Source organism: Bison bison, unplaced genomic scaffold (genome assembly GCF_000754665.1).
Source record: "Bison bison bison isolate TAMUID 2011002044 unplaced genomic scaffold, Bison_UMD1.0 scf7180017864224, whole genome shotgun sequence".
In the NCBI taxonomy this organism is placed as follows: Eukaryota; Metazoa; Chordata; class Mammalia; order Artiodactyla; family Bovidae; genus Bison; species Bison bison.
Window position 1 is genome coordinate 5,514,348 of NW_011494796.1, and position 27,833 is coordinate 5,542,180.

At 40.6% G+C, this 27,833-nt stretch overlaps 1 protein-coding gene across 7 annotated transcripts in view; it reads left to right on the forward strand.

The window, feature by feature from the left end:
* Nucleotides 1-27,833, forward strand: part of TTC23 (tetratricopeptide repeat domain 23) — a 161,096-nt gene that overhangs the window by 70,496 nt on the left and 62,767 nt on the right. For all 7 annotated transcript variants that reach the window (XM_010845843.1, XM_010845838.1, XM_010845841.1 and 4 more), the window contains 2 exons: nucleotides 694-844; nucleotides 1,034-1,159. In XM_010845843.1, the coding sequence (XP_010844145.1) occupies nucleotides 694-844; nucleotides 1,034-1,159 (277 nt within the window). The remainder of the gene's footprint in view (nucleotides 1-693; nucleotides 845-1,033; nucleotides 1,160-27,833) is intronic.

Consider the following 27,833-nt stretch of genomic DNA (forward strand, 5'->3'; position numbering starts at 1 on the left):
AGAAGGTGAGGGTATGGGAAAGTGAGAAGTCCTGATACTCCTAATATCACCTTTTCCACAAATGAATATGCCAGTGGAAGAACACTAGAACCCGCTGGGAATTAGTTCTTGGTAGTAACTGGTTTTTAAACTCCATGTGCTTACCACATGGAAATAAGAGATTGTAGCACATTAGCCCTTTATCTCATTGGAATTGTTTGTCAGTCTTGGTAAATATCATCATATTTGTACTATATTAAAGCAACTTTAAAGTTATGATTATGGATGGGTGAGCAGAAGATTCAGAATTTTTAGTATTCCATTAAGACTGGTATCACAAAGCCAGGAGTAAAATTTATGAACATTTTATTTCCTTCCCAGAATGCTGCAGTCTTTGTAAATTCCTTTTGTTTTTTATAATTATTTATAACATTTTGTATCTGATACTGGTGAAGTTTCAGAGCTGTTCAGTTTCTGCTTATTCTGTTGATTTCCAAAAAGAACATGTGGAGGAAAAATTTTTATCTTGAGAACTTCCAATGACTGTTTCTTCCAGTTATGATGGTTATTTCATGCTGCCCTGAAACAACTCCACATGCCAGATGCAGATATGTGAAGTCACCGCATTAGATTCCCCGGCCAAAATCAACTATATTCCTGTCCAACTGAAGTGAAAGAGAAACTGAGACTTCCTTTCTTTTTTTTTGTCCACAGGAATGTCACTACAAGCAAAACAACATGCAGAAAAAGCCAAAGAAATCCTCACCAGCTCCATTGCGCCTCCATACAGTGACAATACAGATGTTTTCAAGTGTTCGGTTGAGCTGTTCCATACCCTGGGGCAAGCCTTACTCTCCCTTCAGAAGTATCCTTTTGCCTCTAATCTTTACAGGTAGAAATACCATTCATAGTACTTGCATTTAATTTTAAAGGCCAAATCAAAAGTTGACAGGTGGCTCAGGAAGGGTGATGGGCAGTATGAGAGCCAAGGATGTCCAGGAGCCCGGGCCCCAGAATGCAGCACCAGATATAAAGTTTTCTGAACACAACTCAGGTTCAAGGAAGCTTCAAAGAATTTGACAAAGGCAGAGATACTTTCAAAGGAGATGCTCCAATGTGGAAAGATTATAAAAGAAGAATGGATGGAAATTCAAGCGCGGATCAAATTGTCATTTGCACAGTAAGTTTCCGGTTTAGGACTTTCCATATAGGTGATTGCTGGAGGTTCTTTGCCAGAAGATTCTGTCTTCAAACAGGAGGAGCTTCTCCATGACATAGCCGTGGCTTCTCCACAGCCGTTTTCCAGCAGTAAGAGGGGGGACCACAGTCGTGTCAGAGCAGCCACAACCAAGGCTTACACAAATCAAAGTGGTGCTCGTCACTAGGCGTGTGGTGTTCCCACACCCGCCCTGGCTCCTAGAGCCCTGGTGTCATCCTCTTGGTTTTCTCTTTCTCGCCTGCTCTCCCTGCCCTGCTCCTCACACTCCTATTCCCTTCCCTTCCTCCAGCCCCGTTTTCCTTTCCTCCCCTAGTGTTCTAGTCTAAACTGTTTCAATATGTTGATTTTATGATTAGGGCCTCAAAGGAGAAAGATCTTAGAGATATCTGAATCCATGAGAATGAGAGGATTGTTCCCCATTCTCCCTAACCCCACCCTACACTCACCAAGTAAACCCCGGTGGAAGAGAGAAAATGCTTGGAGCCTGGGGAAGGAACCTTGGGTGGGCAAGTGAAAGTCACTCAGTCACATCCAACTCTTTACAACCCCATGGACTATCCAGTCCATGGAACTCTCCAGGCCAGAATACTGTAGTGGGTAGCCTTTCCCTTCTCTAGGGGATCTTCACAACCCAGAAATTGAACCCAGGTCTCCCACATTGTAGGTAGATTCTTTACCAGCACTTGTTAATTCTACTTACTTTTCTCTTATTAGTGAGTTTGAGTACCTCTTCACGTACAGTTTAGCCATTTGGGTTCCCCTCCTATGAACAGCCTGTTAGCATTCTTTCTGGTTTTTCTTTTGGGATTTCATGTATTTTTTTATTGTTAACTGAGATTTTCTTGTGTATTATAGATTGGTAATACTACAAACATTTTCTTTTATCTATTGCTCATATATTAGTTTTGTCTATGATGTTCTTTATGATGTGAAACTTGAGTTTTCTAGAGTCAAATCCATTAATTTTTAACCTTCTGATTTATGCTTTGGAGGTTTATTTAGAAAGTCTTTCTCACCAAAATATCAAAGATATTCTCCAAAATGTCTCTGTGAGTCTTACTTTAACCCATCCCACATGTTTTAACATGGAGCACTGTCTCTCACATCAAGTCTTAGTAAGTTCATAACTTACTCTATAATTAGTCTTTAATCCAAGGATTATTCAAATGATGTGTGTTCTAGTTTGCAGATATATGGGTTTTTTTCCAAAAATATTCTGATATTATCGATTTGTAATTTTACTGCATTGTGGGAAGAAACATATTTGTATAGGATCAACTCTTTGAAATTTACTGAAGCTTCTCTGTGACCTAGTCCATAATCAATTTTTGTAAATGTTCCAAGTGTGCTACCAAGGGAAGCTGTATTCTTTACTCATTGTGTTTAAGGCTCTAATAACTCCATGTTATGGTAACTTTATTAATTCTGTTACTCAAATTTATATATTTTTTTATCTTTTGCCAATTTGATACATTAGTTCTTAAGGTAAGTGTGCTTAAATTTTGAACAATAATTATTGATCCATCTATAGCTCCCCCATGGTTCTGCCAGTCATTGTTTTATATACTCTAATATATTCTGTTGGGTGGGAGGAGAGTTAAACAGCCTGTCTTCTTCATCCATTATTTTATTTGTCAGTATATATTGCTCTTACTTGTTCCCAATCTATTTTGGCAGATATTAAAATTGATACTCCAGCTTTCTTGGTATCAATTTTCCTATATTATCTTTTTCTCTTAATTTTCAGTCTTCATATTTTCTGTTTAATTATTGATATATTTGAGTTTTTTAATTTCCTTTTGCCTACTAGTTTTATGTTCTTTTCTTTCTCCTTTCTTGCCTTCTTTAGTTTAGTCAAATATTTTTGTCATTCCGCTTCCCTATATATTAACTGATGAGTTATACATTATGTTATTTTTTTCTTCCAGTGATTACCATAGCATTTTTTGCTCGTATCCCTGGTGTATTACATCTAATATAATTAGTCAATTAAATACTTTCTAGATAATATAAGGAACTTCAGTTGAATTCAGTTGCTCAGTCGTGTCCAACTCTTTGTGACCTCATGGACTGCATCACGCCAGGCCTCCCTGTCCATCACCAACTCCCAGAGCTTGCTCAAACTCATGTCCATCGAGTTGGTGATGCCATCCAACCTTCTTATCCTCTGTCATCCCCTTCTCCTCCTGTCTTCAATCTTTCCCAGCATCAGGGTCTTTTCCAATGAGTTGGTTCTGATCACATCAGCTGGCCAAAGTATTGGAGCTTCAGCTTCACCATCAGTCCTTCCAATGAATATTCAGGATTGGTCTCCTCCTTTAGGATTGACTGGTTGGATCTCCTTGTAGTCCGAGACAATCTCAAGAGTATTCTCCAACATCGCAGTTAAAAAGCATCAATTGTTTGGCCCTCAGCTTTCTTTATAGTCCAACTCTCACATCCATACCTGACTACTGGAAAAATCATAGCTTTGACTATACAAACCTTTGTCAGTAAAGTAATATTTCTGCTTTTTAATATGCTTTCTAGGTTGGTCATAGTTTTTCTTCCAAGGAGCAAGCTTCTTTTAATTTCGTGGCTGCAGTCACCATCTGCAGTGATTTTGGAGCCCAAGAAAATAAAGTCTGTCACTGTTTCCATTGTTTCCCCATCTATTTGCCATGAATGGTATGGGACCCATTCATGTGGGTGATGGGACCAGATGCCATGATCTGCGTTTTTTGAATGTTGAGTTTTAAGCCAGCTTTTTCATTCTTCTCTTTCACTTTCATCAAGAGGCTCTTTAGTTTCTCTTCGCTTTCTGCCATAAGGGTGGTGTCATCTGTGTATCTGAGGTTATTGATATTTCTCCTGGCAGTCTTGATCCAAGCTTGTGCTTCATCCAGCCAATCCCATGATGTATTCTGCATATAAGTTAAATAAGCAGGTGACAATATACAGTCTTGACATACTTCTTTCGCAATTTGGATCCAGTTTGTTGTTCCATGTCCAGTTCTAACTGTTACTTCTTGATCTGCATACAGATTTCTCAGGAGGCAGGTCAGGTGGTCTGGTAGTCCCATCTGTTTAAGAATTTTCCACAGTTTGTTGTGATCCACACAGTCAAAGGCTTTAGCATAGTCAATGAAGGAGAAGTAAATGTTTTTCTGGAATTCTCTTGCTTTTTCTATGATCCAGTGGATGTTGGCAATTTGATCTCTGGTTCCTCTGCCTTTTCTAAATCCAGCTTGAACAACTGAAAGTATTCGGTTCACATACTGTTGAAGCCTAGCTTGGAGAATTTTGAGCATTAGTTTGCTAGCGTTGAGATGAGTGAAATTGTGCAGTAGTTTGACCATTCTTAAGTAAGTTCTTAAGTAAGGAACTTAAGTATGTTAATTCTCCCTTCCCTTCTGCGTGTGCTTAGTCACTCAGTCATATCCAACTCTTTGCAATCCCATGGACTGTTGCACACAAGGCACCACTGTCCATGGGGATTCTCCAGGCCAGAATACTGGAGTCAGTTGCCATGCCCTCCTCCAGAGGATCTTCCCAACCTAAGTGTCGAACCCAGGTCTCCTGCATTGCAGGTGGATTCTTTACCATCTGAGCCATCAGGGAAATCCCTCTTCCCTTCTGCTTGATGTTCTATTGGTCTGTACTTAAATCAGTGTGTATTTCATCCACAGACAAGAACAAAGAGAAAGATGTTATTGGTAATACATATGACTGAAAAAGGGCTCATAACTAGAATCTGTACAGAACTCCTATATGTCAATAAAACAAAGACAAATAACTGAATAGAAATGTGGGCAAGAGACTTTTTTTTTTGCTGCACCATGCAGCTTGTGGGATCTTAGTTCCCCGTCCAGGTAGTGAACTACAGCAGTGAAAGTGCCTAGTCCTAACCACTGGACTTCCAGGGAACTCCCGGCAATAGACTTTCAAAAAAAAGGATACCCACATAGCTATTAAACGTATTAGATGACATTCCTCTCATTAGTCACCCGGGAAATAAAAATTAAATTCACAGGACACTACTGCATTTCCACTAACATTGCTAAAATTTTTAAAAGACCCGTAGCATCGAGTTGGCAAGTATGTAGTGCTCTCCTGTGTTTGCTCATATGTGGTTGTTTAGAATTTATTTGGTGTAGCTACTTTAGAAAATTTTAGCTTTATTACTAAGTTTTTTTAAATTATTTATTTGTAATTGAAGGATAATTGCTTTACAGTCTTGTGTTGGTTTCTGCCACACATCAACAGGAATCAGCCATAGGCATACATATGTCCCCTCCCTCTTGAACCTCCCACCCCATCCACCCCTTCCCACCCCTCTAGGCTGTTACCAAGCACAGTTTGAGTTCCCTGAGTCACACAGCAAATTCCCATTGGCTGGCTATTTTACATATGGTAATATATATTTCCATGTTACTCTGTCCATACTTAATACTCTATGACCCAGCAGTATCACTTCCAAACATACACCCAACAGAAATGCAGACATATGTTCACCAAAAGACATAGCCAAGAATGTCCAGAGCTATGCTATTTGTAATAGCCGAGAATTAGGAACAATTCAGATGTTCATCAGCAGTAGAGTAGATAAGATTGTGATCTGTTCATAGAAAGAAAGTGATCAGGATACTCCTATGCTTAATATGATGGGTGACTCCCACAAACATGGTATTTATGAAATAAGCAAGACTGAAAAGAATTCATACCGTATGATTCCATTTACCTAACAGGAGGAAGAGAGTAGTAACTGGGAGGGCTACCAGTCCAGAATTTCTTCCTGCCCAGAAGTAGGTGTTCTGTCTTATATTGTAAAACAGGAAATATATACAGATATGAGGACCAAGATCTGATATTTGTTGAGACTTGACTAATGTTATTTGTAATTAATGTTAAGCACTTGCTACAAAATTGAGTAAATTATCCTCTGACAAAATCCACTGCTTCGTCAATACTTTCCAAACTAGCAGTACCAAACCTTGTCAGCAGATGGCAGGCCTTGTACGCATATGTGCTGAATACCTGCGGAGAATTTAGGTTAATGTTCCAAGATGTCCTCCGAAGTTACTGTATTTAAGGGGAGTTGTTTTAAACTTCACTGCTTCTTTTTGTCCTTACTCTTCACTCTAACATATTCGTTGGAACATACGTCTTTAAACTGCATGGTTTTCATGAACTTTATTTCTCCACTGAAGTGTGACTCTTTTGTCCAAACCGATCTGCTTTAGAAAGTAACAGGGCTTTGGTTTTGGATGTTTCTACAGTTATGCTCACAACCACAAGGGCTTTTTTTTTTTTGCCCTGTCTTGGAAGTGGAAGACCAGGATAATGTCTTAGGCAGCTCTCGCGGGATTTGTGTTTCTCCTAAAAGGGCATCTTTCTGTGCATCCTCGTCCTCCTCCTGCCTCGCCTTTTATGGTGCCCTTCAGGCCAGGCCAGTTCCCTTCTCCTTGAGCTGACAGATAAGGGCTGAGGGTGACGCAGGCTCCATGTCTCCCATCCCTGACTGTGGCCTGAAGCGTCATTCCTTCCACCTGCCCTTCTCTGTCCCCGCACTGCTTCATTCAGTGATTATTTCTCAACTTTGGAGAGGGAATCCAAATCTTGTGTTCCTGTGTGCACAGTTGTTTTTTCAAATGGGGCCAAGATAGTCACTAGGAAAAGCAAGCAAAGTTTTTACAGTGTTAAGGATTATTTTCTATTCTAATTACTGATAGATTCCCCAGACACAGATAATGTCTTTAAACAAGCAGGGATACACGATGTTCATGCACCTATACACACACACACATCCCTTTTAAAATCTTTCTACATGGCATGATAGTGATGCCCTATTGAGACTGCCGCTCTGGAACACGGGGCCTGTCCCTAGCTTTCTCTGCGACTGCGTGATTGGTCGCGTTTGGAGTCCTCCGCAGCTTGCCCAGAGAGCACTTGGCTGGGCCTTGCTTGCTGTGTCGAACTAGCTCTCTAGGGTGCCTGTGATAAGTAGATAGTCCTCAGAGCATCAGCAGGACACCTCCCTGGTATCTCTAAGGAACGTGACATGGTCTATTCGACAGCATGGCCTGAGAGGCAGGTGGCCCTGGGTTCACGTCAGCATCCTTCCAGCCCTCCCAGCTGGAGGACCCTGAACAAGTCCCGCCCTTGCCTTTTCTGTTGAGATGGGACCAATCAGCCTCCCAGAGGGATTCTGTGGTGGTAAAATGGACCCTACATTAAAGCATCTGAGTACATCATAAGCCTAAAAAAAGTGTCTGTTTTACTGTTGTTATCTAACTGAGCTTTTGCCTTTCTGCCATTTCATCTTGGAAATGGTTTTACTGTAAAGCATGTAGTACCTACATCACAGAGTAAGATACCGTACTTCAAGACTGCCCCTAGCTTGCAATATTCTTTCCTGTACTTTTTTCTATGACTTGAGAAGGCTGTTTTGTTTTTTGTCTTTGCTCTTATGAAGTGCCTAAGCTAAAAATTATGTATATATCTATCTCAGTATGTAGATATGTGTGTATACATATACATGTGTATGTTTTAAGCTCGGGTTTGTTTTCTCTTTCTTCGTCTAGATTCATTATAGCCACAAGATTTGGAAAGTGATTCTAACACAAGTTTTCCAAAGAGGCAAGAAGGTGGAGGCGGGTTCTCCCTTAGCCAGTACTTCCTGAGAGGGGGTAGGAGGTAATGGAGAAAACAGCGGCGAGTAGGAAGTGTGGTCTGTGTCCCTCCCCATTCACCTCATTAGAATGATGGAGTTCCAGTTAGTTCTACACGCTTCCCTGTAAAGCATTCCCGGGGCTTTTGTTGTGAATGTTTGGTGCCTCAGTCATAGCCTTTGCTTTTACCATCATCCTCACTAAATTAGCCCAGTCAATGACCTCCAAATGTAGCTTCGCTTCTTCTACTCAGCCTCTGTTACTTAGTTCGTGCCGTCGCCTGGAGGTCCTTGGTGTCTTAGGTGCACCTCTGTAAGTGTGGTTCTTTAAAGAATCGCTTTCTCTGCACTTATCCTTTGGGCATTAAGGCTCTGACTAACGCTCCTGTGCTCCGAACTGCTCCTCCCTTTCCCACTCCCAGGAAACACCCCACAGCTCTCCAGAGGAGATGTTTGTCCGGTCAGATCCTCCCATGCAGTGCTCTGTATCCGGAACGCTTTATGCTTAACAAAGAAGGAAATACCTTGGTTTCTCCTGTTATTCTTTGTCATCCCATATCCCCATGATTGAAGAAGATTTTAGGTTATTTTTTTAATTTGGGAAAGCAGACAACCACATGGCACAGACCACTTTTCTAAACTGGAGTCTACTGCTTTGCACCGCTGCGTTAGTTTCTGCTGTGCAGCCACATGTACACACATCCCCTCATGTTTGGATTTCCTTCCCAGTAGACCACCTCAGAGCACCGAGTAGAGTTCTCTGTGCTGAACAGTAGTTTCTCACTAGTTATCTATCTTATTCATAGTAGTGTATCTATATCAGTCCCAACCTCCCAATTCATCCCACCCTCCTTTTCCCCTCACTTGGTGTCAGTATGATTGTTCTCCATCTCTCTCTATTTCTGCTTTACAGATAGGTTCGTATGTACCATTTCTCTGGATTGCACATATATGCACTAATGTATAATATGTCTTTTTCTAACACTTCACTCCATGTGACAGCCTCTAGGTCCATCCATGTCTCTGTAAATGACACAATTTCATTCTGATTTATTGTTGAGTGACTTTCACTGTATACATGTACCACATCTTTTTGATCCATTCCTCTGTTAATGGACATTTAGGTTGCTTCCATGTCCTGGCTATTATAAATAATGGTGCGACAAACATTGGGGTGCATGTATCTGTTTGAATTATGTTTTTATTTGGGTATGTGCCCAGAATGAGATTGCTAGGTCATATGGTAGTTCTATTTTTAGTTTTTTAAGGAACCTTCATACTGTTCTCCATAGTGGTTCTATTAACTTACATTCCCATCCCTTTTCTCCACACCCTCTCCAGCATTTATTGTTTGTAGATTTTTTGATGATAGCCATTCTGTCTGGTATAAGGTGATAACTTATTGTAGTTTTGATTTGCATTTCTCTAATAATTAGTGATGTTGAGCATTTCATGTGTTTGTTGGCCACCCATATGTCTTCTATGGAAAAATGTCTAATAGTTCTTCTGCCCATTTTTTTATTGTGTTGTTTTGTGTCTTTTTGTTATTGAGCTGCATGAGTTGTTTATATATTTTGGAGATTAATTCATTGCCAGTTGCTTCATTTGCAAATATTTTCTCCCGTTCTGAGGGTTGTCTTTTTGTTTTGTTTATGGTTTCCTTTACTTACAAAAACTTAAGTTTAATTAGGCCCCATTCGTTTATTTTTGCTTTTAGTTTCATTACTCTAGAAGGTGTATCAAAAGAGATCTTGCTGTGATCTATGTCAAAAAGTATTCTGCCTGTGTTTCTGTCTAAGAGTTTAATTGTCCAGCCTTACATTTAGGTCTTTAATCCATTTTGAGTTTACTTCTATGTGATATTAGGGAATGTTCTCATTTCATTCTTTTACATGTAGCTGTCCAGTTATCCCAGCACAGCTTATTGAAGAAACTGTCTTTTCCCCATTGTATATTCTTGCCTCTTGTATCATAGATTAGGTTACCATCAGTGCGTGGGTTTGTACCTGAGCTTTCTCTCCTGTTCCATTGATCTATGTTTCTGTTTTTGTGCCAGTACCGTATTGCAATTACCTGTAGATTCGTAGTATCGTCTGAAGTCAGGGAGCCTGATGCCTCCAGCTCCGTTTTTCTTTCTCAAGATTGTTTTTTACTATTTGGGGTCTCTTGTGTTTCTATAAAAAAATTGTAAATTTTTTTGTTCTAATTCTGTGAAAAATGCCATTGGTAATTTGATAGGGATTTCACTGCATCTGTAGATTCTTTGGGTAGTATAGTCATTTTCATGACATTGATTCTTTCAATCCAAGGACATGGTATGTCTCTCCTTCTATTTGTGTCATCTTTGATTTATTTCATCAGTATCTTATAGTTTTCTGAGTACAGGTCATTTATCTCCTTAAGTAGGTTTATACCTACGTATTTTTTCTTTGTTGCAATGGTAAATGAAATTGTTTTCTTAATTTTTCTTTCTGACATTTTGTTATTAGTGTATAGAAATGCAAGAGATTTCTGTGTATTTGTATCCTGGAACTCTACTAAATTCTTTGATTAGCTCTACTAGTTTTCTGGTGGCATATTTAGGATTTTCTGTGTATTGTATCATGTCATCTACAAACAATGACAGTTTTATTTTTCTTTTCCAATTTGCATTACTTTTATTTCTTTTTCTTCTCTGATTGCCAAGGCTAGGCTTTCCAAAACTATGTTGAATAATAGTGGTAAGAGTGGGAACCCTTGTCTTGTTCCTGATCTTAGAGGAAATGCTTTCAGTTTTTCACTATTGAGAATGATGTTTGTTGTGGGTTTGTCATATATGATGTTTATTATGTTGAAGTAGGTTCCCTCTATGCCCACTTTCTGGAGAGATTTTATCATAAATGGGTGTTGAATTTTGTCAAAAGCTTTTTCTGCATCTATTGAGAGTATCATATAATTTTTATTCTTCAATTTGTTAATATTATGTATCACATTGATTGATTTACATACATTGAAGAATCCTTGCATCCCTGTGGTGAATATGACTTGATCGTGGTGCATGATCCTTTTAATATGTTGTTGGATTCTGTTGGCTAGTACTTGGTTGAGGATTTTTGTGTCTATGTTTATCGGTGATATTGGCCTGTAATTTTTTTGTGTGTTGTATCTTAGTCTGGTTTTTGTGCCAGGGGATGTTGGCCTCATAGAATGAGCTTCAGAGTGTTCCTCCCTCTGCAATTTTTTGGAAGAGTTTAAGAAGGATGGGTGTTAACTTTTCTCTAAATGTTTGATAGAATTTGCCTGTGAAGGCATCTGTTCCTGGACTTTTGTTTGTTGGAAGATTTTTAATCATAGTTTCAATTTCATTACTTGTGATGGGTCTGTTCATATTTTCTGTGTCTTCCTGGTTCCGTGTTGGAAGGTTGTACTTTTCTAACAATTTGCCCGTTTTTCAGGCTTTCCATTAATGTTTATGTTTACTTGTAGTAGTCTCTTGGGATCCTTTCTATTTCTGTGCTGTCAGTTGTCACTTCTTTTTTATTTCTAATTTTATTGATTTAAGTCCTCTCCCTTTTTTTTTAATGAGTCTGGGTAAAATTTTATCAAGTTCATTTATCTTCTCAAACAGCCAGCTTTTTGTTTCATTAATCTTTACTTTTGTTTTCTTTGTTTCTATTTCATTTATTTCTGCTCTGATCTTTATGATTTCTTTCCTCCAACTAACTTTGGGTTTTTTTCCTTCTTTCTCTAGTTGCTTTAGGTATAAGATTAGATTGTTTATTAGAGATTTTTCTTGTTTCTTGAGGTGAGGTTGAATTGCTAACTTCCTTCTTAGAACTGTTTTTGCTGCATCCCATAGGTTTTTGGGTCATTGTGCTTTTTTGTCATTTGTTTCTAGTTTTTTTTTTAATTTCCTCTTTGATTTCTTCAGTGATCACTTGGTTATTGAGTAGCCTGTTGTTTAGCCTTCATGTATTTGTGTTTTTTCAGTTTCTTTTCTTCCTGTAATTGATTTCTAACTGCAGTGTCATCAAAAAAGATGCTTAATACAATTTCAATTTTCTTAAACTTACTGAGGCTTGATTTGTGACCTAAGATGTGATCTATTCTGGAGAATGTTCCATGTGTACTTGAGATGAAAGTGTATTCTGCTGCTTTCAGATGGAATGTCCTATAAATATCAGTTAAGCCCATATAAGTCTAATGTGTCATTTAAGACTTGTGTTTCCTTATTAATTTTCTGTCTGGATGAATTATCCACTGGAATAAGTGGGGTGTTAAAGTCCCTCACTAGTATTGTGTTACTGTTGATTTCTGCTTTTATGGCTGTCATCATTTGCCTTATGTATTGAGGTGCTCCTATTTGGGGGCAAAAATGTTTACAATTGTTATATCTCCTTTTTGAATTGATCCCTTGATTTTTGTGTAGCATCTTTCCTTGTCTCTTGTAATAGTCTTTATTTTGAAGTCTATTTTGTCTAATATGAGTACTGCTACTCCAGCTTTCTTTTGATTTCCATTTGCTTGGAATATTTTTTTCCATCCCCTCACTTTCAGTCTGAATATGTCCCTAGGTCTGAAGTGAGTCTCTTGTAAATAGCATGTATACAGGTCTTTTTATTTATTCAGCCAATTTATATCTTTTGGTTGTAGCATTAATCCACGTACATTTAAGTTAATTATCAATATGTATGTTCCTATTACCATTTTGTTAATTGTTTTGGGATTGTTTTTGTAGGTCTTCCTCTTGTGTTTCTCACTTAGAGAATTTCCTTTATCATTTGTTATAAAGCTGGTTTTTGGTGCTGAATTCTCTTAGGTTTTGCTTAAAGCTTTTGATTTCTCTGTCAAACCTTAATGAGATAGTTTCTGGAAGAGAAACTGGTTGTAGGTGTTTTCCTTTCATCACTTTAAATATATCCTGCCATTCCCTTCTGACTTGCAGAGTTTCTGCTGAAAAATCAGCTGATAACCTTATAGGGATTCTCTCATATGTTACTTATTGCTTTTTCCTTTCAGCTTTTAATATTCTTTTGTTTTAAATTTTTGTTTGATTAATATATGTCTTGGTGTGTTTCTCCTTGGGTTTACCTGTATGGGACTCTCTGCACTTCCTGGACTTTGGTGACTATTTAGTTTTCTTTGTTAGGGAAGTTTTCCACTATAATCTCTTCAAATATTTTCTCAGTCCCTTTTTCTTTCTCTTCTTCTAGAACCTCTATAATTTGAATGTTGGTGCTTTTAATGTTGTTCTGAAGGTATCTAAGACATCCTCATTTCTTTTCATTCTTTATTCTGGTCCATGGCAGTTATTTCTGCCATTCTGTCTTCCAGCTAACTAATTGTTCTTCTGCCTCAGATATTCTGCTGTTGATTCTTTCCAGTGTATTTTTTTTCATTTCAGTTATCATGCCATTAATCACTGATTACTTGTTATTTAGTTTTTATAGGTTCTTGTTAAACGTTTCTTGTGTCTTCTCAATGTGTGCCTCCATTCTGTTTATAAGAATTTGAGTCATCTTTATCATCATTGCCTTGAATTCATTTTCAGGTAGATTGTCTATTTCATCTTTATTTACTTGGTTGTGTGATTTTTTTTTAACCTTGCTTCTTCATCTGCAGGACACTTCTCTGTCGTCTCATTTTGTCTAACTTACTATATTTACAGTCTCCTTTCCACAGCTTACAGAGCCACAGTTCCTCTTGCTTCTGTTGTCTATGCCCTGGTGGATGAGGTTGGTCCAGGGACTTGTGTAGTCTTCCCGGTGGGAGGACTGGAGCCTGTGCTCTGGTGTGTGAAGCTGAGACTTTCCCCTCTGATGAACAGGGCCACATTACGTGGTGTTTGGGGGTGTCTGCAAGCTAAGATGACTTTAGGCAGCATGTCTGATGTTGGGTAGGTCTGTGATCCCATCTTGCTGGTTGTTTGGCATGAGGTGTCCAGCACTGGAGTCTGCAGGCAGTTGTGGAGAGCCAGGTCTTGGTGTCAACGTGGCTACCTCTGGGAGAATACATGCCGATTACTATTCCCTGGGCCCAGGAATTCTCTGGTGGTCCAACATCCTGGACTTGATGCACCCACCCAGGCTTGACCCATGGTCAGGGAATCAAGAAGCCCACAAGCTGTGCAGCATGAAAGAGAAAAAAGAAAAAAGGAAAAGAAAGCAAAGACAAGCCAAACCCAAGACAAATGATAAAAACAAAACCAAAAAAATAGAAACAAACAAGGAAAAAAAGAAAAGAAAGAAAAAACCCTGAAAAACAAGAGAACAAGAAACTAAAAAATGCAAACATCAAGAAAGACTAAACTAACAAAAACAGAAAGTGAACTAAAAAAATACCAAAGAAAACATAAAACAAGCGCACAAAAACAATTTTTAAAATGTATTTAAAAATACATTTAAAATACAAATAATAAATAATAAAACAACTGAACAAAATGACACAAACAAAAAAGAATAATAGTAGTAATAATATTTTCCTGGGGCCTCTACTGTCAGTGGACAGGGAAGCCTGGCATGCTGCAGTCCATGGGGTCACAAGCGTCAGATACAACCGAGCGGCTGAACTACTGTTGGTGTTCTTGCTCCCGCAGTGAGCCACAGCCAACCCCCGCCTCCCCAGGAGGCCCTTCAATACCTCTGGGTAGATCTCTGGACCCACTGGTGGGCACTGTTTCAGCAGCTTAGACTCTGATCTGGCTTAACTCCTTCATGTACTTGCCCCAAAATTCACTGCTGCTAAAGCTAGACCAGTCTCAGCTGTGGGAACACTCATTGTCCACTCAGATATTCCACAGATGCGGGATTTACCAAGCAGCTCGCAGGGATTGAATCCACAGCTGGTGCAACTGCGTGGAGAGATTTCCTTTCCTCCTCTTAGCTGCAGCACCCCTGGGGCTCGCCTTTGATTTCACCCTTACCTTGGTGTGCGTGCCCCCCTCAGGCCCATAGGCAAGAGGGAGCAAAAGCAGTGACTAATAGGGGCACATTTACTCACTTGGGGGGTGGGTGCTTCCCAGGTGGTGCTAGTGGTAAAGTATCCACCTGCCAGCGCAGGAGATGCAAGAGACACAGGTTTGATCCCTGGGTTGGGAAGATACCCTGAAGTAGGGAATCACACTCCATTCTAGTATTCTTGCCATGAACAGAGGAGCTTGGTGAGCTGCAGTCCTGGGGCCACAAAGAGTCAGACCCAGCGGAGTGACACTGTCTGACTGTCTACTTGCTTAGGCCAGGGAGGGATATCCTGGCCAAACTGGGGTGTGTGTGAAGTGCCTGTGGTGGTGGAAACCAGCAGGCAGGTGCAACAGACTGAGGCAAGTGTCAGGCAGTTGCAGTAGACTGGAATCAAGAAAAGGCTATCCATCTCTCAGTCCTGAGTCTGGGCTACAGGGGGTGTCCCATGTTGGGACATGGTTTTTCTGGTGGGGTCCCTCCCAGTGCCCACAGAGGCAGGGGGCTGGGGGTGTGGGTGGGGGTGGCTCCACCCTTGCCCATCACTCAACAATGGCACACACATAGGTTCCTAGGCAGACCAGGCTTCCTTTAGCGGCATTCCTGGTTATAGAGCTCCTCACTCACGTCCCCTTTTTTGTATCTGCACAACCAGCTGCTGTCCTCTCCCTGAAACCACTCTCCTCACCCCACACTTTAGCACTCAGACCACACCAGCACTGGTGGATTCCCGTCTCAGGCAAGGGCACCCAGAACTGATTCCAGAGGAGGCTTTGCCGTGGGCAGCCCTTATGACCCTGAACACTTCCTGGATGGAGGAGGCCTTTGCTTAAGGAGTAGGGGTGCCTGACCAGATGGGTGCCCCTCCGAGCGCCCTAGGAGACAGAACCTAGGGGAAGTGGGTTCAATGGCCTCCCTGCCTGTGCATGCCACTCAGGGATGCCTTTCTTCTACGGTATCATGGGCTTCTGCAAGCTTTCCTGGTCGTGGAGCTCTTTATTCCTGTCCCTTCAGGCTTTTCACAGCCAGTAGCTGTCTCCCTCCCTGGGTCCACACCCTACTTTCCAGCACCTAACACCCCCACACCCTCCCAACAGGAGACACAGCTCAGGTTGGGGTGCATGAGGCTGCAATACAGATCACGCATGGAATTCTTACTTTGTCTTGCCTTCCACAGTCCATTGCTGTGTTCTCCTTTGATCCTCAAAAGTTCCTTTTCTGTCCCAGCTGATTTCCACAACATGAGGGGTTTTCCTGAGTGCGGGAATGTCTTCTCACCTTTAATGTCCCACTGAGGATGCTGGTCTCTCTTCTGATTCCTCTTTTCTTCTTTTCTTTCTTTCATCCTACCTACTGCAAGAAGATTTTGTCTTATCCTTTTCGGTGTCTAAAGTCTTCTGCTAATGTTTTGCTCTGTGAGAATTATTCCATTTGTAGATGTAATTCTTGATGTATTTGTGAAGAGAGACGAATTCTACATCCTCCTATCTTGCCATCCTGACTCCTCCTGCCGTTACTTTCATAGACTTTTATCTACTTTTTTTATTATTGAATCCTCTAAAGCTTTACTATTTTTATTTTTTGTTGAATTATAAATGATTTATAATATTAGTTTCAGGTGTACAACATACCGATTCAATATTTTTATAGGCTGTACTTCATTTTACCTTATTACAAAATACTGGCTAAATCTCCCTGTGCTGTACAATGTATCTTTGTTACTTATCAATTTTATACTTAGTAGTTTGTACCTCAGAGAAGGAAATGGCACCCCGCTCCAGTACTCTTGCCTGGAAAATCCCAAGGGCAGAGGAGCCTGGTAGGCTGCAGTCCTTGGGGTCGCTAAGAGTCAGACACGACCGAACGAGTTCACTTTCACTTTTCACTCTCATGCATTGGAGAAGGAAATGGCAACCCACCCCCAGTGTTCTTGCCTGGAGAATCCCAGGGACGGGGGAGCCTGGTGGGCTGCCGTCTATGGGGTCGCACAGAGTTGGACACGACTGAAGCGACTGAGCAGCAGCAGCAGCAGCAGTTTGCACCTCTTACTCCACTACTCCATCTTGCCCCTCCCTCATGCCTCTCCCCGCAGGTAACCACTGGTTTGTTCTTTATACCTGTGAGTCTGTTCCTGTTTTGTTTTATTCATCTGATTCTTTTATTTTTTGGTTCTACATATAAGTGATAATATAGACTGTACTTGTCTTGTTCTGACTTATTTCACTAAGCATAATTATCTCTCTTACAGAGTTTTATTCTTTTCACGTCTGAGTAGTATTCTGTTCTGTGTGTGTATGTATCTCACATCTTCTGTATTCACTCATTTGTTGATGGGCACATAGGTGGCATCTATCTATAGCTTGTGTATGTATGTAATGTGTCCTCAGTCATGTCTGACTCTTAGCAACACCATGGACTGTAACCTTACCAGGTTCTTCTGTCTGTGGAATTTTCCAGGCAAGAATACTGGAATGGGTTGCCATTTCCTACTCTATGGGATCTTCCCAACCCAGGGATCACACCCATGTCTCTTGTGCGTCCTGCATTGGCAGGCAAATTCTTTACCACTATGCCACCTTGGAAGCCCCTTCTATGTCCTGGCTATTGTAAATAATACTGCTATGAACATTGGGGTACCTATATCTTCTCATATTAGAGTTTTCATTTTCTTCAAACAGCTTTACTATTTCAGAGAACTGCAAAGAACCTTTGTCTTTTCCTAACACTCTATCTATATAAATACATTTCCCTTAAACATCTGCACTTAATAATGATTTTAAATAACCACACTAACTAGCAATTCTTGACCACCTTCTGTGTCAGGCTCCTGCTAAGTGCTTTGCAGACCTCATCTCATCATTTAATCTGCAGTCCTCCCTATGAGGTGGTACCCTTCACATTCTCATTTTCAAATGAAGAAACTGAAGCTGAGAGAAGCTGAGGTCATTTCCCAGGGCTGGGGAGCAGCAGAGTAGAGCCAGGTCTCAGTCCAACTCTGGTGTCCACACTCCTCACCACAGCACAGGGCCCATTCACTGTGCAGAATGGAAAACTGACCATATCCTCTATAGAACCCAGGCTTTACCTTTGTATGCCAGATGGTAGCGGGAGACCCAGATTTAAACGTTTTCTCATTTGACTCTAGAAAACCCTACTTTTCCTCTCTCAAGACTGACTTTTTCATTAGATTTGCATCATCAGCAACATTCCCACAAGGCCTCTGCTTTTCACTGGTGCTCAGTATTCTTGCCAAATTCTCGAGCTTTTAAAAGGAAACCCTCAGGACTTTTCTGGTGGTCTAGTGCTTAAGAATCCACCTTGCAATGCAGGGGACGTGGGCTTGATCCCTGGCCTGGGAACTAAGATCCCACATGCTACAGAGCAACACACACCACACTACTGAGGCCCGCATGCAGCAACTACAGAGCCTGCGTGCCACAGGAGAGGCGTGAGCGCGTCTGTGCACCGCAACAAAAGATGCCATGTGCCTCAGCTAAGACCCGATGTAGCCAAGTAAATAAATAAAGTAATTTAAACCCTCACGAGCCTTGGGGCTGCACAGAGATTTATCCAAAAGATAAAGAAGTCACAATTCGGAAGAGAGCCTGGTATTTTCATACCAGTATACTAATATTCTCCAAGAAAAATCAGTTATGAAAGGAAAGACTGGAGGTATACAACTAGATTGTCACCCATTCTTGTGGTTTAAAGAATATTTAACTCCTAGATACACATACTTATTTAGATCTTTTAAAGTTACTTTCCATAATGCAGAATATAGTGTCAAATTCTGAATAACATGCTACTAAAAATGCATTTCAAATAAATAAAAGGAAACCTCCTATTGCTTTAGTAATATCAGAGGAGATTTCACTTGTTCGTTGCAGATGAAAACAAGTCTCCATCCCTGTGGGATCTTCTGAAGCTCATCTGAAATGAGATAGTATCTTGTCATGTGCTCTGTAGAGTTACTACAGATATATTTTCATTCAATAAAATATGCTGTGGTTTAAGTTGTGGACCTGCCAAATTCACATACTGCCACACTGTGTTGTTCAAAATTCTCTCTTTTCATCTGTCTCTAGTGTGTTTCCTAAAGATGCCCAAACACGTTATGGGCCCACTAGGTGATAAATCCTCAAAACATCCCTGGCAGGTAGATAGGAAAGAAAAGGAGACAGGGTTGCTCTCCCACACATTACTTATGAGCAGATGGAGACAAACAAGATTGCCTGAAATTGATGCTTTAAATGAGTTGGAAATGGAGGTAAGACTATAATTTAGTTATTTCCTGATGTAGTACTCCCTCAATCCCTTTTTTCATTAGATATATTGTGAAGCTTAGTAATTTTATTTTCCATTTTGTATTTTCTTTTATGTGAACAGTGGACCCTCAATGAGCTCCAGAAGGCTCATTGCAGATTGCATCAGCCTGATAGCCTCCATTTCTGGCTGGTGGTGCCAGGACCCTGGCATAGCTGCGGCAGCAACTTCAAAGGATGAGGGTAGCATGTGCCTCGTTCTCTGCACACACTAAACAAGTATTTTAACCAAATATCTCAGGCATATAAAATTAAAGATGTTGTTCTATGAATACTCATGTGCATGCCACCAAGTTTCCAAGTAGAACACTGCAGATAAGTGGAAGCCTGTTACGCTTTCTTCTTAATCCTGTTTTTTTCTCCCCATGTTACAGGCAATTGTGATATTGAATTTTGTGTTTTTCATTCCTCTGAATCTATATTTGTATAACCATAAAAATATACAGTATTATTTTTCATCTTTTTATACCTCATATATATGTTTCCTTCTGTAGCTTGCTTTTTCCACCCATTACTTTTCTATTTTTGAGATGTATCCACATCAATTGATATTAGTCTATTCATTTTAAGCCTTCATATTATATTTACTCTGACTTTAATTTACATATGCATTCTCTGAGGGTGAATACCTAGATTGCTTCTGATTTGATCATTTTTATACATGTTTCCATGGGCACATGTACAAGATTCTCTCTTGAGGTATTTCCTCAGGAGGGGAATAGCTTAATTGACAAGTATCCACATCATTACCTTTACTGAGTTTGCTTTCCATCAGTTTGTGCTCTCACCAGCAGTAATTCCCATGACTCCACATCCTTGTCAACACTTGATCTTGTCAGACTTTTTGTCTTTGCCAATCATGTAATTTCTGTAATTGCATTTTCCTAATAGCGAGATTTGATATCTTTTCATACATCTGCTGGACATTTAGAATTTCTTTCTGTAAAATGTCTACTCATTTCTTTTACTCAATTTTTTAACTGAGCTATTTGCATTTTTCTTATTAACGTGTAGATATTTTTCCAATTTCTGATCACATGTCATTTGCTGCTTACATATATTGTGTGCACCCTAATGTGTAGTCTGCCCTTATCACTTTCTTTACGATGAATTTTGATCCACAGGAATTTTTATTTTTAATGTGACCTAATTTACCAAACCTCTTTCATTATGATCTGTAACTTATTTAAGAAGTCATTACCTATCTCAAAATTATGGAGTTGAAGTGAAAAGAAAGTGTTAGTCACTCTTTGCAGTGTTCAACCCTTTGCAACCCCATGAATTGCAGCCTGTGAAAGAGGAGAGTGAAAAAGTTGGCTTAAAGCTCAACATTCAGAAAACCAAGATCATGGAATCTGGTCCCAACACTTCATGGGAAATAGATGGGGAAACAGTGGAAACAGTGTCAGACTTTATTTTTGGGGGGCTCCAAAATCACTGCAGATGGTGACTGCAGCCATGAAATTAAAAGACACTTACTCCTTGGAAGGAAAGTTATGACCAACCTAGACAGCATATTCAAAAGCAGAGACATTACTTTGCCAACAAAGGTCCATCTAGTCAAGGCTATGGTTTTTCCTGTGGTCATGTATGGATGTGAGAGTTGGACTGTGAAGAAAGCCGAAGAATTGACTGCTTTTGAACTGTGGTGTTGGAGAAGACTCTTGAGAGTCGCTTGGCCTGCAAGGAGATCCAACCAGTGCATTCTAAAGGAGATCAGCCCTGCGTGTTCTTTGGAAGGAATGATGCTAAAGCTGAAACTCCAGTACTTTGGCTACCTCATGCAAAGAGTTGACTCATTGGAAAAGACTCTGATGCTGGGAGGGATTGGGGGCAGGAGGAGAAGGGGACGACAGAGGATGAGATGGCTGGATGGCATCACTGACTCGATGGACGTGAGTTTGAGTGAACTCCGGAGATGGTGATGGACAGGGAGGCCTGGCGTGCTGCAATTCATGGGGTCTCAAAGAGTCGGACACGACTGAGCGACTGAACTGAACTGAGGCTCCTCTGTCCGTGGAATTCTCCGGGCAAGAATACTGGAGTAGGTATTGCTTTCTCCAGGGGATCTTCCTGACCCAGTGATCAAACTGGCATCTCCTGCATTGCAGGTGGATTCTTTACTGTCTGAGCCACCATGGGAGCCCTGCCATATTTCCAAATCATATATTACTTTTCCTTATATTTTCTCTCAAACAGATCAAAGCTTTGCTTTTTAAATTGAGATCTCCAAGTCACTTGGAACTTTTGTGTACATGGTATGAGGGATCTGATTTTTTTCACTTTGAATAAAATTATTATTAAATTAAGTGAGGAGGTAAATAGCTTTACCTACAGATGAAACATGGACTCAGAGTCTGAAGAATTCTCTAGGGTTTGAAATGTGAGGCCAAGGATAGTTTGACAAAAATCTTTAAACTTAGTTCAGAAATGGCAACAGGTCACCTTCATGTGTGACTATGTCCCTTCAGGGCTGGGCCTCCTGCCAACAGCTTGTTGGATGTCACTGGATTCAAGAGGTCTGTGCCATCATGCAGACATTCTTGTAACAAGGGCGAAACTATTGTCAATGAAAGCCATGTGTTGGTTCCTGCTGAAATTGCCTCCTTCCAGGTCTCCTTCTCAGCAGATACTCAAATTAAATTTCCAGGCAGCGAAGTAATGGAAAGTTACCATTTGGACTTGACCACAATGTGATTTAAAAAAGAAAAATTGATGCTTCCCTATCTAACTAGCTGCCCTGGGTGAGCACACCCAGTATTCATCTGGTAGGGTGCTGATGAAAGGAAAATCTCTGAGCCTGGAGTCAGCCAGCAGGAGTTCTGCTCTAGTTTGTTAGGGCTGCCATAACAAAGTACTGCCAGTGAGGAGACTTAACGAAAAGTTATTCGTTCTCAGTTCTGAGATGAACACCTGGGTGATGTTGGTTCTTTCTGGGGACTATGAGGTGTTCCACGACTCTCTCCTAACTGGCAACTTTGGTGTTCTTTGTCTGACAGATACATCACACCAGTCTCTGCCTTTATGTTCACATGGCATTCTCCCTGTGTCTCTGTATCTGAGTTTCTCCTTTTATAAGGATACCAGTTATAGTGGGGCTTCACTGGTGGATCAGATGGTAAAGAATCCACCTGCCGTGCAGGAGACCTGGATTTGATCCCTGGGTCAGGAAGAACCCCTGGAGAAGGGAACAGCTACCCACTCTAGTATTCTTGCCTGGAGAATTCCATGGACATAGAAGCCTGGCGGGCTATAGTCCATGGGGTTGCAAATATTATCCAGTATGACATTTTCTTAATATAGTTAATTATGTCTGCGATGATGCTATCTCCAAATAAAGTCACATTTTGAGGTACTAAGGATGAAGACTAAGGTATACTGAGGGTGAATTTGAGTTGGGGGTATACAACTCAATGCCTAATAGATTCTTACAAGGTTTCTACCCTAACCCTTTATAAAATTTCAATAATTTCTCCAACCTTTAATTAGAGGAACAGTTTAATATTTTTGCTACTATATCAATGTGAAAATATGTTCCTTTCTTAAATATTTTCCCTAAAATCTATTCCAAACATCTATGAAAATTAAGGTAAGAGCTATAGCCTCAAAGTCAATGAATCTGCAGGTTTCTCCCTCTGTCTTGCCTCCTTTCTCCTTCCATAGACAGCAAGCACCCACTGTGTGTTAGACACCGCAAGTTGCTGGGGATGTCAGGATGAATGTGTTAGACTTGGCCTCTGCTTTCTCAGAGTCCTGCCTAAAGGGATAGTGCTGAATCTCCAGGCACTTATAATTCACTATGAGAGATGTATCCAGAGCAGGGAGGTTCACAGTTCTGTGGGAGCACAGTCAGGTGTTCACAGAGGCACCCAGCCCAGCCTGGGATGTCAGGGAACTGAGCCAGCACTAGGATGAGGAAGCCAGGTGCCCAAACCACACCATTTAAGGAGGCACTCACACCTGGATGCCAACCCTGCTCTTTTCCAACCCTGAGCATGAGCACCTCCTTAAATGATGTATCCTAATGTCTCCCTGGTCTCACACTAGTTCTGGCCCTTGCAGGGAAGGCTAACTTAAGGAGGAGACAGCCAAACTGAAACTGGAAGAGAGATGGTAGAAAGATGAATGGCAGTTAGCCAGGCAGAAATGGAAGGGAGAACACTCCAGATAGAAGGACCAGCAAAAGTCCGCAGAGAAGAGAACCGGCATCATGGAAGCCAAACGGGAATGCTTAGATGACTCTCATGAGTCGTCTGAACTCATCAAGTTCAGGGAAACCAGGGTCCCGGCAGAGCCACTGGTATGTCTCCAAATCCATCCATTATCCCCTAGACGGCCTGGTGTGCTTCACTCAGCTTTGGGCTGCAGGATTGGTGTTTCTGTTCCAGCCTCATGTTGTCCCGTCGTGAATTCTGCTAATCTGGGAGTTGGGAGCCACACTGAATTCATTTTTCTTCTCTGACCTACCAGTACTTGGCTAATTTCCTTAACCACAGCTTATTGGCTTGAACCAATCAGCTGACAGGAAAAAATTCCAGGTTTATCACCCATTTCTACATGCTTCCTCATCTGGGGTCATGATATGAAATATATTAACATATTTAAACTTATTGTGTAATTAATTTACTAGAGTATGCCATTAAAAATATTTTTGTTGTCTTTCCTTTCTGTGAATTTACTGCTTTGCGTAGACCGAGGCTTTCCCCTGGAGATCTCCAGGACATAGAGCTCCTCAGGAGACATGCCAACAGCTCTGGAAGGTTAAAGAGAGACCAGTAGCTCAATGTTCAAGCCTGATTTATGGCTGCTGCTGCTGCTAAGCCGCTTCAGTCATGTCCGACTCTGTGCGACTGCAGAGTCGGACACGACTGAAGCCCACCAGGCTCCCCCATCCCTGGGACTCTCCAGGCAAGAACACTGGAGTGGGTTGCCATTTCCTTCTCCAATGCATGAAAGTGAAAAGTGAAAGTGAAGTTGCTCAGTCGTGTCTGACTTAGCAACCCCATAGACTGCAGCCCACCAGGCTCCTCGGTCCATGGGGTTTTCCAGGCAAGAGTACTGGAGTGGGGTGCCATTGCCTTTTCCGTGATTTATGGCATCCCTGTGGAAATGTCCCCTGTGCTGAGTGTCAGGTGCAGCCGGACCTGTTCTAACCTGCCCCCCAAAAGAGTCGGGTAGGATCATCCAGTGAATCAGGACCAATTTAGAGCCAAAACCCACATATCTTTCTGAGCTGCTTTAAATGAGTAAGTTAGGAGTACTGTCTAGCTTGCAGATGATGTTAGGCTTAAAATATTTTCATTTTTGCTTAATGATTTTAGTACAGTTATTTCTTTAAACAAAAATGACTGTTAATGGTTATTACTGAGTCTCATCTGTAATTCATTTTGCTTCCAAATGTTCACAAACTTTTCAAAAATAATAGATTTATTTAGATATAATTCACATACCATATAGTTCACTCAATTAAAGTATACAATTTGATGGTTTTTAGTATGCAACCATCACCACAAGCAATTTTACATTTTCATTCCATTAGCAGTCTCTCACCATTCTCAAGTTCCCCAACCCCTGGCAACTACTACTTTCAGTCTGTATGGATTTGCCTGTTGAGCACATTTCATATGAATGGAACCTTATGGTATGTAGTCTTCTGTGACTGGTCCCTTTCACTTAGCATACTTTTTTCAAGGTTCATCTGTGTTGTAACATATATCAAAACTTCCCTTTTATGGCCAAATAACATTTTATTGCATGAACATACCACATTTTGTTCATTCATTCTTCAATTAGTTGGTGGACATTTGGGTTGTTTCTACTTTTTGCCTCTTATGAACTGTGCAGTTATGAACATTCATGTACAAGTCTTTATGTTAACGTATGTTTTCATTTCTTTTGGGTATATACCTAGTAGTGTATTGTGAGGTCATCCAGGAATTCCTTGTTTAAACTTTTGAGAAACTGACACTGTTTTCCAAAGCAACTGTACAATTTTACATAACCACAAGCAGTGTGTGAGGATCCAATTTCTCCACATCCTTATCAACACTGTTACTATCTTTTTAAAAATCATTGTTGTTATGCCACCATCCTAATGGATGTAAAGTGGTATCTCATTGTAATTTTGATTTGTGTTGTCTTGATGACTAATGATGAACATCTCTTTATGTGTGCATCTTCAGAGAAATGACTATTCAGATGTTTTGCTCGTTTTTAAATTGGGTTATTTATCTTTTATTACTATTGTAGGAGTTCTTTATATATTCTGGATTCAAGTCCCTCATCAGAAATATATGATTTGTAACAATTTTCCACAAGCTGTATTTTTCACCATCCATTTTTTTATATGTCCTAAACAATATTTTTGAAGATGGGAACTTCCCTGGTAGCTCAGACAGTAAAGGATCCACTCGCAATGTAGGACACCCGGATTCAGTCCCTGGATCAGGAAGATCCTCTGGAGAAAGGAATGGAAACCCACTCCAGTGTTCTTGCCTGAAGAATTCCATGGACAGAGGAGTTTGGCAGCCTACAGTCATGGGTTGCAAAGAGTCGGACATGACTGAGCAACTAACACTTTCACTTTCAAATACTTTTGAAGATGAATGGTCAGTCAAACTTTATATAGCACCATGCAGCCACTAAAAGTGATAGTATACCGTTCATTGCCACATATTCTAAAACATTATGATCTTTTTAAAAAATGCATAGAAAATCACCTGGAAGTATATATATCAAAGTGTATAGCAGTCATCTTTAGATGTTGTGATTACATTGATATATTTTAATTTTTAATATCTCTTCATTTAATGATGACTATATATTTCTCTTGTAGTAAATTATTCTCAATTTTTTTAAAAGCCCAGTTGTGTAAGAAAATGCCTGCCTCACTTGCAGGCATGAGTTTGACTGATTCTACCCGTTATTTGGGTAGAATTTTATGCAGGTGGGGACAAGCTGAGCCCACACCTCAGCCCGTTTCAACTTGAGAACAACCCGAAACTGTGCCTCTCGGTTCCAAAGAGACCACAGGCCGGGAGGGAAGGAGTGAAGGGCATGATTGTGTGTAGGCACTTCATATCAGCCTGCATGGCTGGCTTCAGTTTTAAAGCAGGTTCAGACATCTCCTTTGATGCTCACGGCAACCCTACTGGACCCCAGTGTTCAGACGATGAAACCAAGGTTCAGAGCATCTTGTACTTGCCCAGAGTTGTGTGTCCTAGTTAGGAAGGATGCTAAAACTACTGTTTGGGTTTTCTTCTCCTGTTGCAGTATTTGTAACTGATTGCCCTGCCTCTCACACTGTATTCTTTTCTAGAAAATTCTGAGAGTCAGGTGTGTCTGAAGGATGACATTTTGATACCTGAAAAGATACTGCTGTGTTAACTTGGAGTGCTGTGCATGCTTCAGCTAAGATAGTTGCTAGATGGCTTCACAAAACCCCAAATATTTTTCTTCTGTGTTCTATCTCAGGAAAGGAAGGATTTTTGATATATGAATTAACATATGCCTTGTTTCATGTGCTTTTCTATTTTTTCCTCATGTGTAAGCTTGATTGCTAAGCTGTGGATATTGCTTTCTTTTAAAGTTGTTGCCCAGGTGAAATCGTCTTGCCATTTGTGTTGGCTTTATTACTATTCTATGACTTTTACAGGCAACTTTGGAAACAAAGGGCCTCTTCTTTACTTCCTTGGCACACTCTTCATCATTTATGAAGATAAGAAAGGAAATTGAATTTTGTTTTCCTTTGATGAAATATCTATGGCATTGTCTGAGTTCTCTAGGCTAAATTACGTTAAAAAAAAAAAATCAGAGGTCATTTTAAAAGTTTGTGACTTTTTCTAGATTCTAGATAAAAAGTTGGTGTACAAACTTTTTCTGTAAAGACCCAGACCATAAATGTTTTTGCCTTTGTAGGCCATATAGTGTCTGTTGCAACTATTCAACTCTGCCACTGTAGTGCAAAAGCAGCTGTAGATAATAAGTAAACAAGTGGGCCTGACTATGTCAATAAAACTTTATTTACAAAAGTAGTCAGTGAGTAGATTTGGTCCATAGACCACAGTTTGCTGACTCCTGTTTTCAGTTACTTAATCTTTGTCTACCAGGAATCTAATTGTTTGGCTAAGTGATTTGTTACCAGCCATATATTTAAAAGCCTCTTTCTATCACCATAGATGCTAGTGGATTTTCTCTCAAAAAATAAAATATGATATGTACAAAGTGGAACCACCAACTCAAGGGATGTGAGTTTGAGCAAATTCCGGGAGATGGTGGAGGACAGGGAAGCCTGGCGTAGTGCAGTCCGTGGGGTCGAAAAGAGTCAGACCCGACTGAACAACTTAACAACAATAAAGCTACTTGGTATCCACTACATTCTAAGCTCATTAAGAGAGTTAGAAGATAAGTCCAGCATTACTAGACCATCTATTAATCTCTTCTTTCCAACGCTCAGTTCAGTTCAGTTCAGTCGCTCAGTCGTGTCTGACTCTTTACGACCCCATGAATCGCAGCACGCCAGGCCTCCCTGTCCGTCACCAACTCCCAGGGTTCACTCAGACTCATGTCCATCGAGTCAGTGATGCCATCCAGCCATATTATCCTCTGTCGTCCCCTTCTCCTCCTGCCCCCAATCCCTCCCAGCATCAGAGTCTTTTCCAATGAGTCAACTCTTCGCATGAGGTGGCCAAAGTACTGCAGTTTCAGCTTTAGCATCATTCCTTCCAAAG